This window comes from Papilio xuthus, unplaced genomic scaffold (genome assembly GCF_000836235.2).
Source record: "Papilio xuthus unplaced genomic scaffold, Pxut_1.1 DF825752.1, whole genome shotgun sequence".
In the NCBI taxonomy this organism is placed as follows: domain Eukaryota; kingdom Metazoa; phylum Arthropoda; class Insecta; order Lepidoptera; family Papilionidae; genus Papilio; species Papilio xuthus.
The window spans coordinates 1,288,222-1,297,551 of record NW_013532897.1 but is presented as its reverse complement, the minus strand read 5'-3'; the positions used below and the strand labels follow the sequence as shown (position 1 = coordinate 1,297,551).

At 49.2% G+C, this 9,330-nt stretch overlaps 1 protein-coding gene across 1 annotated transcript; it reads right to left on the bottom strand.

The window, feature by feature from the left end:
* Nucleotides 1–1,652: 1,652 nt before the first annotated feature.
* On the bottom strand, nucleotides 1,653–8,031 carry LOC106125863 (uncharacterized). The gene is made up of 7 exons (XM_013323273.1): nucleotides 7,947–8,031; nucleotides 7,138–7,302; nucleotides 6,075–6,261; nucleotides 5,310–5,474; nucleotides 3,765–5,222; nucleotides 2,189–3,403; nucleotides 1,653–1,833 (listed from the first exon to the last, which is right to left on the bottom strand). The coding sequence occupies exons 2-7, from the start codon at nucleotides 7,256–7,258 to the stop codon at nucleotides 1,653–1,655; spliced, it is 3,327 nt and encodes a 1,108-aa protein (XP_013178727.1). The 5' UTR covers nucleotides 7,259–7,302; nucleotides 7,947–8,031.
* Between the last annotated feature and the right edge of the window lie 1,299 nt (nucleotides 8,032–9,330).

Below are 9,330 nucleotides of genomic sequence, written 5' to 3'. Positions count from 1 at the left end.
TTGAGGAGAGCGCGCCTCGTGTATACGAGTACATAGAGGTGGTGCAGCGCGGAGAAGGGCATGGCCTGCGACCGCGACCTGATCCGAGTGGGGTTGACGTACCTGTCCGCGACAAATGTGTATGGATATGTATGGACAGAGGTCGGCAACAGCGGGAGGCCGTTCGCTTGTGTAAAAAATGATTTTTGCAGTTTCAATTATTTTATTCGAGAGCAATAATTAAAATATAATAAATTCTTACATTATTTGGTATAATAACATGCATCTACAGCAGCTTAAACTTATTATAGACCTGAGTATTTTATGTGAATTTCAATTTAATATCTGTAAGCGTTCACGAGCAAAGGAAAGGGGTACTTAGTTTAAAATTATTCAAAATGTTTTTATTGTATGATGGAACTAAAAATGTACGATGTTGGCAATTTTTCTATTACCTGTGCTATACGACGTTGCTTCATGCCAAATTTCAAGATTCTAAGTTCACCAGAAGTACCCTGTAGGTTTTAATTGCTTACGATTGTCAAAAATTTGCATAAATTTGTGACATAAACGGTTGTATCTTTTTATTACGTTGGTTTAGAAGTTTAACTTTTTCACAGCACCAAGAGACCGCAGACTTGAGTATTTGATATCATCCAGATTGATACCTTCTCGGCTTTTTGAGAAAAAGGGTTTTGACAGACAGACGGACGGACAACAAAGTGATCTAATAAGAGTTCCGTTTTTTCCTTCCGAGGTACGGAACCCTAAAAAAAGTACGAGAAGTCAGCTATTTCCTTCATCGCGTGATAAAAATAGGCAGTGTTAAATGCAATGCTAAATCCTTTGAAAATGACTCTCACAAAAACCTCAACCACATATCTGAGGCTTTGAGATATCAGAAGAAGAAAAAACTGGTGAAGTGCGAGTCAGACTCGCGCCCCGAGGGTTCCGAACAAACCTGTAGGTGTAATTAGAAGTTCACCTACTCGTATCACTACAATCGAGTCATAGTTAAAAGAGTAATAAGTTTATAATTTTAAAAAAATAATATGATATAGCAAAATAGCTTTTTTTTTGATTGTGTTGATATAGAAGTTTGATTTTGTGACAGCATCAACCGACCGCAGACCTGAACATTTGATATAAATTCCAGCTTGATATCTTCACGCGTTTTTGAGAAAAAAGGTCTTGACAGACGTACGGACGGACAACAAAGTGATCCTATAATCCCACCATGACACACCAAGCACAAAACTGCTCTCGCAACATTTGCGTCAGTAGGTCAGCGGTGAGCATTTTTATAAAACGAAAACTACCTGATCCCCAATGTTAAGCAATGCTAAAATTAGCGAAAAGAGGCGTAGAATATATTAAAGTATAAATAGGTAAAGTAAATCTGACCGGAATAGCGACCCTGCAAAGTTGCTTTGGTGGAGAGAAAACTGCTGTAGTTGCTTTTTCTTGTCCTTAGTCACCTCACATCTAAAGAAATTTGTTTCTCGGGAGATCTTTAAGTCCAGTCAAGAAGACGATATTATGTCGAAAAATGTAATAATTTTACATGCCTTAAACTCGTAGTCTTTCTTACTTATAACTATTTGCCTTTCCCTTGTTACGTGATTTATCGTACTAATTAATATATAGGGCCTATGAAGTACCGACACAAGGCGTCAGGCGTGTGCGGGGAGTGCGGGGAGTGCGGGGAGCGCGGGGAGTGCGGGGAGCGAGGAGTGCGCGGGTCGCGGGGCGGGGGCGAGCGCAGTGCCGTGCCGCTCCAGAGCGTCGCGCACTTGCGCCGCGCTCGGCCGCTTGCTCGGGCACCGCTGCCAGCACCACTGCAGCAACTGCCGTCTGAAACAGTCAAACGTCAGTATCTCCGTCCAAATCAATAGTTACCATTCCTTAAGAGTATCATCATCTTTCGACCATATTACAACTTAACATTAGGATACGTCGGGATCGTGGTGAAGCGTCATGTTGTAAAGGCGGCCATCAGGACCCTAAATTCATTATAAAAGTCTTTTTGGGCATGGGCACAGGAATTACACGAAATAATTCCCTTATTATAATACTATTTTACCGGAGGTGTATAAGCTTTTGGTCACATCAACACTCGACATCAGGTGGGATTGTGGCCGAGGGCTGGTTTAATCATTGTAGAATAAAAATGAAAGAAAAAGAAAAGAATCCCAGATATAATACAGACGTGTCGGGCGAGGCGGTGGCCGGCAGCGGCGGGTGGTCTCCGGCGCGCAGACCGGCCACGATGTCTGCCGTGCTGCGCGCGCCGTACGGCGGCTCGCCCAGCGTCACCAGCTCCAGCATGAGCACGCCCAGCGCCCACACGTCCGACGCCGCGGAGAACACGCCGCTCAGGAGGCTCTCGGGCGCCATGCAAGAGGCAGGCAGACGTCTAAGATTTTGCCATATGTATTCTTCCTCCTCTTCGGCGAGATGGCGTGCGAGACCGAAATCGGCGAGTTTCAAGTTGCGCGTCTCGTCTACCAGACAGTTGGCGGCTCGTATGTCGCGGTGAACGATGCGGCGCGCCTCCAGGTAGCGCAGCGCCGCGGCCGCCTGTCGCGCCAGCCGCGTCAGCGCCGCGGCCGACACGTGCGCCGCTTCCGTCGCCTCCGCCTCCGCCTCCGCTTCCGTCTCCGCCTCGCCCTTGAGACTCGCCGACTCCGCGAGCGGGCGGCGCGCACGCAGGTAATGCCGCAAATCACCAAAGAAAGCGTATTCCATAAAAAATACCGCCCGACCGTCCAAGCACACTCCCTCGAAACGTATGATATTTTCGTGATTCAAAGAAGCCAAGACGCCCGCCTCGCGGATGAGCTCCGCCTCGTCCTGCAGGCGCTCCAAGGCGGGCTCCTTGGCCGCCACGGCGTGCGCGGGCGCGCCCGGCCGCCGCAGCACCGCAACACGTACGCGCCCGTACGCTCCGAAGCCCAGCTCCTCGCGCAGCTCGAACTGGTTGCGCGACACCAGGTTCGAACTGAACCTGGAGGAATTGTTCTTACGCTGCTCCTGCAGCTGCTCGAACAGGGCGAGGTCGCGCAGCTTGAGGCGGCGGAGGCGCGCCCGACGCGCGTACGTGAGCGCGAGGGTGGCGAGCACCGCCAGCGCGAGACAGACCCACCAGACGTTGTCGTGGCAGCGCGGCGCGAAGACGTCCCCGGAGTGCGTGGTGTAGCAGCGCGCGGCGGCCGGGGCGCGGGGGCAGCAGGCTCGCCCGGCGGGGGCCAGCTGGCGCACTCCGCCCGCGCCGGCTTGCCACACGGCCAGCAGCTCGCGCCGCGCGTCGCTCCAACGCTCCACGAACACGAGCGCGCTCGACACCTCGTATGAACTTCTGTTGTATACCACTTCTTGGATAATTCCTTGGAATTTGCTTGCACTTATAGCCGTATCAAAATTTCTGTAACAATACATAATTTTGTCAAAACGAAACAGTTGGGTATTTAACAATTTTTGTATCGCGTTGTGCTCACTCTGTATTCGGTGGTCGCTGGAGCCGACTTACTTTGTGTTGTTTACGAAGCTTAATTTAACTTTAGATAACGTTTACATCATATTCGTCCCTTTTTTACTTGTAAAGACAATTTGCGAACGAGAGCCACTTATCATAAAATTTTATTCAATGAATGTTACAATGAATGATGTTTGCTTTTTTTCATTTCATTGTATAAGAAGATTAGGCAAGCGATAAAAGACGGTGGGGAACGCGAAGTTCCCTTTAAGTAGTAGGGTTGCCTCGATGTCTGATTATGGACACTTACTGGGCATTTCCGAAGACGTAACGGTCGTAAACGCTGTCAGGGCGACTGCTGACGAAATCCGCAACCGTCCGATTGAAAAGTCGCAAGCCGTCCAAGATCGGCGCGGCCAGAGGCGGCCAGGCGCGGTCGTGCCAGCGCGCCTCGAGCGCCTCGAGCGCCTCTAGCGCTCGCGCGCCGCCCGGCCACCACTCCGCGCCCGCCGCGCCGCGCCACGCAACGCCCAGCGCCAGCGGTCGCGGCTCCCCCGGCCCGCAGCGCCCCGCCGCGCGCCACTCGCGCACCAGCCACAGGTACTCCCCGCCCGCCGCCATGCGCAGCCGCCGCGCCGCGCAGATCACCTCCGCGCATAGCGTCGCGTTGGCGTTCACGAAGTACACCCGCGCATCTGCATCTCTGAACTCCCGCAGAGCGCTTTCGATACTTTCCAGGGACGTTACGTTTCGCTGCCGCATCACTATATAGCTATGACGAATCGCATCCGTGAACTCGTCGGTGAGCGCCGTTCGCTCGGTGAGCACGGCTAGGCGCCGCACGCCACACTCCTCGAGGAGGTGCAGAAAGGCGAGCGCCAGCAGCCGCGTGGAGCCCGCGACGCCGCGCACCACTCTGTTGGGGCTAAAGGCGGTGGGCGGCGCGCCGTACGCCAACAGCGGGCGGGCCATCCTCTCCGCCTTGAGCGCGGCGCCGGCGCCCGCGCTCGCGGCCAGCCAACCGACCACGTGCTGCTCTTTCCACTCGTCCTTTTCTGAAAATAATTCATCGCCGATGACGTCGCCGCGTTCACAGTCGATCGTCTTATATTCGATAATAATCGCCGCGACGGTCGTCACTTCGGCGATCGATGCGTTGCCGAAAACGGCCTTGCACATGTTCTCGTATTCCGCGCGGTCGGGGTCGTCCCTGCATAGAAATAAACGTATCGTTAAGTCGACGCGATCTTCCGAAGCCCGATCGGTCTGTCGCAGGTTTGACAGGGCCCAGTCGCAGGCGCACTTCTCCATGTCGCCGTCGTGCTGCAATTTGTATGCGAGCACTTTTCTTATATCTGCGGCAGACGGCGCAAAGGTCTCGACGACTCGCCTGACGTGAGGCGCAAATCTATGTATCCCTATCGTTATAGCTTTTTTCGATATCGGTATTCGTAAATTTAATTCGTCGAGACGGTAGGATCGGTTGTCGAGATTGCAATAGGGCAGCTCGGGCATGACTCGTACGGAGCTATCGTAGGCCTCGAGAGGTTTGTCGAAAAGGAGCAATGAATGGTTGTATGCAGCCGCGAGGGCGAACAGCGGCTCCCACAGCAAGATACGTAGCGGTCGCGCCGGGCAAGTCACGCGCCGCACCAGCGCGTCCGCCTCGGCGGCCAGCCGCATCGGCGCCACCAACACTGCGCAACGCGTGCACTCGCCCGCCTCCCCCGCATCGCCCGCATCGCCCGCCGCGGACCTCGCCAGGTGGCTATGTACAAACGGTAGCTATAGTCTTTAATGAGAGATGCCTCTCATATGCCATAAGAGTCGCAAGTATTATTCAGTTTGTACCAACAGTTTGTCGTGAGGCGTTAGGTCGGCAACGCTGAGGAAGGCGCAGTGGGTGGGCGGGGTGAGCGGCGGCCAGTGCGCGGTGTCGGGCGCGCAGCCCAGCCCTGGCCGTATCTGCAGTCGCGGGCGCTGCAGGAACTCGCAGCTCGGACTTACACTCATCTCGAACCTGCTTAACAAACGTAACTCATGCAACAGACAAAGTTATCTAACAGTGTCATTCGAAAAAAAACGTTTCCAAATTAAAATTTCATCAGAGAACAAAAATCTTGTAAATTCAAGTTTCTATCCGTCTATAGAACGTCGACGGCTCAGGGGTTTAAGCACTTATCTTGCAGTGTCTGTGAAGAAAAACATCGTGATGCAACCTGCACATGTTTGTGAAGAAATTCATAGATATGCGTGAAGTGACACAACCCGCACTGGGCCGGCGTGGTGAGAACGTATAGTGAGCTGATGATGATGACGATCCACAAAAAAATAAAAGAGATTATGCGGCGCATTATTATTGTTCTGATATAAGTGTTTGCGAGCCCCCGTACACTTTATAAGAAAGGTTTGTTCTACAAGAAGGTGTAATATATCAACCACAAACCATGCTTTTCATATGAATAAAATCTGTTACAGACTTATCGAAATAACTGAATATAAGTATTATAAAATATATTCATAAACTTTGGAGGCACCAAGGGCCTAAACTACGACCCGAATTCGCAGCGGTCAGCCGCTTCGTCATAATATGCTATACAGTTACAATTATCAGATTTACATGTCCTTGGCGTTTGGCTTGCGGAGGCGCACATCCTCGTAGCCGTTGTGTCGCAGCGCGGCGGCTAACATTGCGGCCAAAGCGAGCCCCGCCAAGCCCTCGCCGGCGCTGGGCCTCACCGCCAGCTTCTGCGCCGCGCCGTGCGCCCACAGCGCCCGCGCGCGCCCCGCGCCCGTCTCCAACTCGACTGCCGACAACTTTATATTCAGTAACGTAAAGACAAGCTGAAGCCATGTTGCGGGACAATTTTTGCACCTTGTCGAGGTCTTAGTTGCAGGACCGCAAGGTGATTTTCCGGACACCGGGCTCGGTCATCGACTATGTTTGTTTATTAACTTGGACAAATCTTGTAACTTAAATTAGATCCACTTCCCGATATCAGATTTGTACACTATTAAAATCCAAGATGTCCGCAATTAAAATGGCTTTTTACCAGCACACCAACAACCTTATCATCAAATGAAAGGATTTAGGTAATAGCAGAACAAACATCATGCATTGTGATGAAATCTAAACCAAAACATTATCAATAAAATTATAAATAAATTGCAAGAATTGATATAAAAACGGCTAAACACTCACGTATATTCGTCCGGTGGCGGCACCGACTAGTTTCGAGGCCATCGGGGGCCCTTCATCAGGATGAGTGGTACTGGTACTGACGCAGTGAGCGACGGGCCGCGTCCGCGAAATAATACCAGTACGACTCATGCTGATGAAGGGCCACCGATGAGCTCGAAACTAGTCGGTGCCGTCACCAGACGAATATACGTGGGTGTTTAGACGTTTTTTATATATTAGTTTAGTATAATGTCTCACGAAAGTTTGAATAATTTAAATTACAAGAAGTAGGAATTTATTAAAAAAAAATAATTTCTTGTTTATATATAATATTTTCTTAAAACACAATCTATATAAATGTTTCGAGACGATGCCGGGCGAAATTCGACCGCCCAGTGTCAGAGCCTCGTTAATGACTTTCTATTAATGAATGATCAAAATAACAAACATGATGAACCTCCGTCAGTCGGCGAGAGAAACATTTCGACATTGACAAACTCACACCGTGTCACCAGCCGGGCGCAGAGGTCCTCCTGCGCACCGGCGCAAGACAGCGCCGCCAGCGCCAGCGCCAGCGCCAGTGCTGTCAGCCACGCCGGCGCCGGCTCACTCGCCGCGCTCATGTTCGCTGCAGCAAACGCCGACTATAACCACTATAAGCTCCGTACTGTAAATAACGCAGAATTCGTTTTTTGCTCACAAGTGTATACGTTTTTTGAACGTTTTTATTTAACTTGCTCAATTTGTTTGGGCCAAGCTGAGGTCGTATTTTATTTATTTTTATGTAAATATTGTACTGCAAATGACAACATCGAGAAAATTTGCCACAAAAAGGTCTCGAAGGCCGAAACGTTTAGTATCAGAGGCTTTGCTTTAAACTGAGTTACCTATGAATAATAACTGGTGATGAATTTAAACAAGTTTGAAAATCTTGGCACTATTTATATCCGCCATAAGAACTGAAATTTGAACTGGGTTTTCTCAGATGGATTGACGATGTGGACTCGCTGCTGCACACCGCTCTCGTCGACTACCTGAACTGCTTAAATTTTCGCGCGATTTAAAAAACGGGACAATTGTACGTCTCGGTGACACCGGATACATAACTATAAAAAGATATATATATAACCCGTCCCGTGTTGAACGGGACGTCTGCTCACGTTACGTATACACTACTTTTACGTATTTAATATTAAATTGATTAGCAATAACTTCTTGAAATGACGAGCGAAATACTGGTGGTATGGTTCATGCACGGACATAATATAATCGATTGACATTCACTTGTTGTGTAAAAAGTTTAAACCGTACCAGAAATTGTTGTCGTGTTGTTATCTGCGAGTTGCAAGGCGGTGCTCTGTGCTTTGTGCGTCGTTGGCGCGACCGCGTGGCTTGGTCTGCGCGGCGCGGCGCGGCGGCTGTGGTCCCCGCGTCACCCCCGCCCCGCACTGCGTTAGCGCACCAACATGCCTCGTTAATTATTATTATGTAGGACTGTAGAGGAAATTAAATATTTTCCTTGTACACAGCGCTCTAAATTTATCACAAAAGAAGTGAAACATGATATTTCATACAATTTCCTTTAACAGAGGTAGGAGTTATCCGTAGTCTTAACTATTGCACGACGAGGCCGCATACCCGATGAGATACCACCGCCAACACTACACAGCAGATGATGACTGATAAAACGGAGTGATTGACTGACTGATTCATTTTAAGATCTAGTTAGTTAGTTAGAGTCTAGAGATATAAACAGTGAGATAACAGTTTATGTAAATAATGTTATTCCTTCAGTAGAATAACTTGAAATCGACACTTACTTTTAAGGAACAATAAATAACTGCGCCTCTCTGGCTCTATCGACTACATACGCATTGAATTTAAAAGTCTAAATAGAGTAATAATTTGTTTTTAAATTTTACCAAGGAAACAGCTAGTGTATTAAAAGCGCGGGCGTGTCTTGTTAGTATATAGTGCGACAACGCTATGAAGTCCGGTGAGAGGCGCTACGATCGCGGATAACTCTGTTGGATTAGGCATACAAAGTGACATAACAGACGTACCTGTTGGTCTATAAGAAGGAACAAAGATAAAATTGTAATTTCCAAGCTGAAAACTGTCCACAAATACATTTTGACAGCCATTACTGACCGTACTGGTTTTTGTATGAAGACGACGATAGCGTAAGCACTCGGCATAGCGAAAAAATCGGACATAAAATTTTAATTAATCGGAAAAATTAAAGATATTACTACGCAATTTTATTAATTTGTGCAAAAATTGAAGCTATCTGTTACGGACAGCTACGTTAACCCCTTATGCGGATAAGCCCCCATACTAGTTGCGGGGTACGAGGCAGCGCGAGGGGTGAAGGATCAAGTGTAGTGGGACGCCAGCTATGTTCGCGAGCTCCGCCCACAGCGAAGGTGCGTGCTTGCAACACGTGCGAGCTAAGCCCCTCAAAACACTGCATATACATAAATGAGGCAAGGGCGGACAGGGTCGCGCTAGTCGACGCCTTGAGACCGCAGCCAACACCCTTGGTGCCTGGTTTCGGAAAAAAAGGATCGAAACAAACCCTACCAAAAGCGCGGCTCACTACTTTTCCCGCCACAAAATGGCTCGTCTTCCATCCGTCACACTCATGGACAGCTCAATACCATGGGAAGACAAAGTTAAATACTTAGGTGTCATC

Excerpts from the sequence above, each read along its gene's own strand:
- LOC106125863 (XM_013323273.1), bottom strand. The coding sequence starts at position 7,258 with ATGAGCGCGGCGAGTGAGCCGGCGCCGGCGTGGCTGACAGCACTGGCG. Across the intron at positions 6,262-7,137 it reads CGCCCGGCTGGTGACACGGT|TCGAGTTGGAGACGGGCGCG; the intron begins GTGAGTTTGTCA and ends AGTTGTCGGCAG. Across the intron at positions 3,404-3,764 it reads TACGTCTTCGGAAATGCCCA|AAATTTTGATACGGCTATAA; the intron begins GTAAGTGTCCAT and ends GTATTGTTACAG.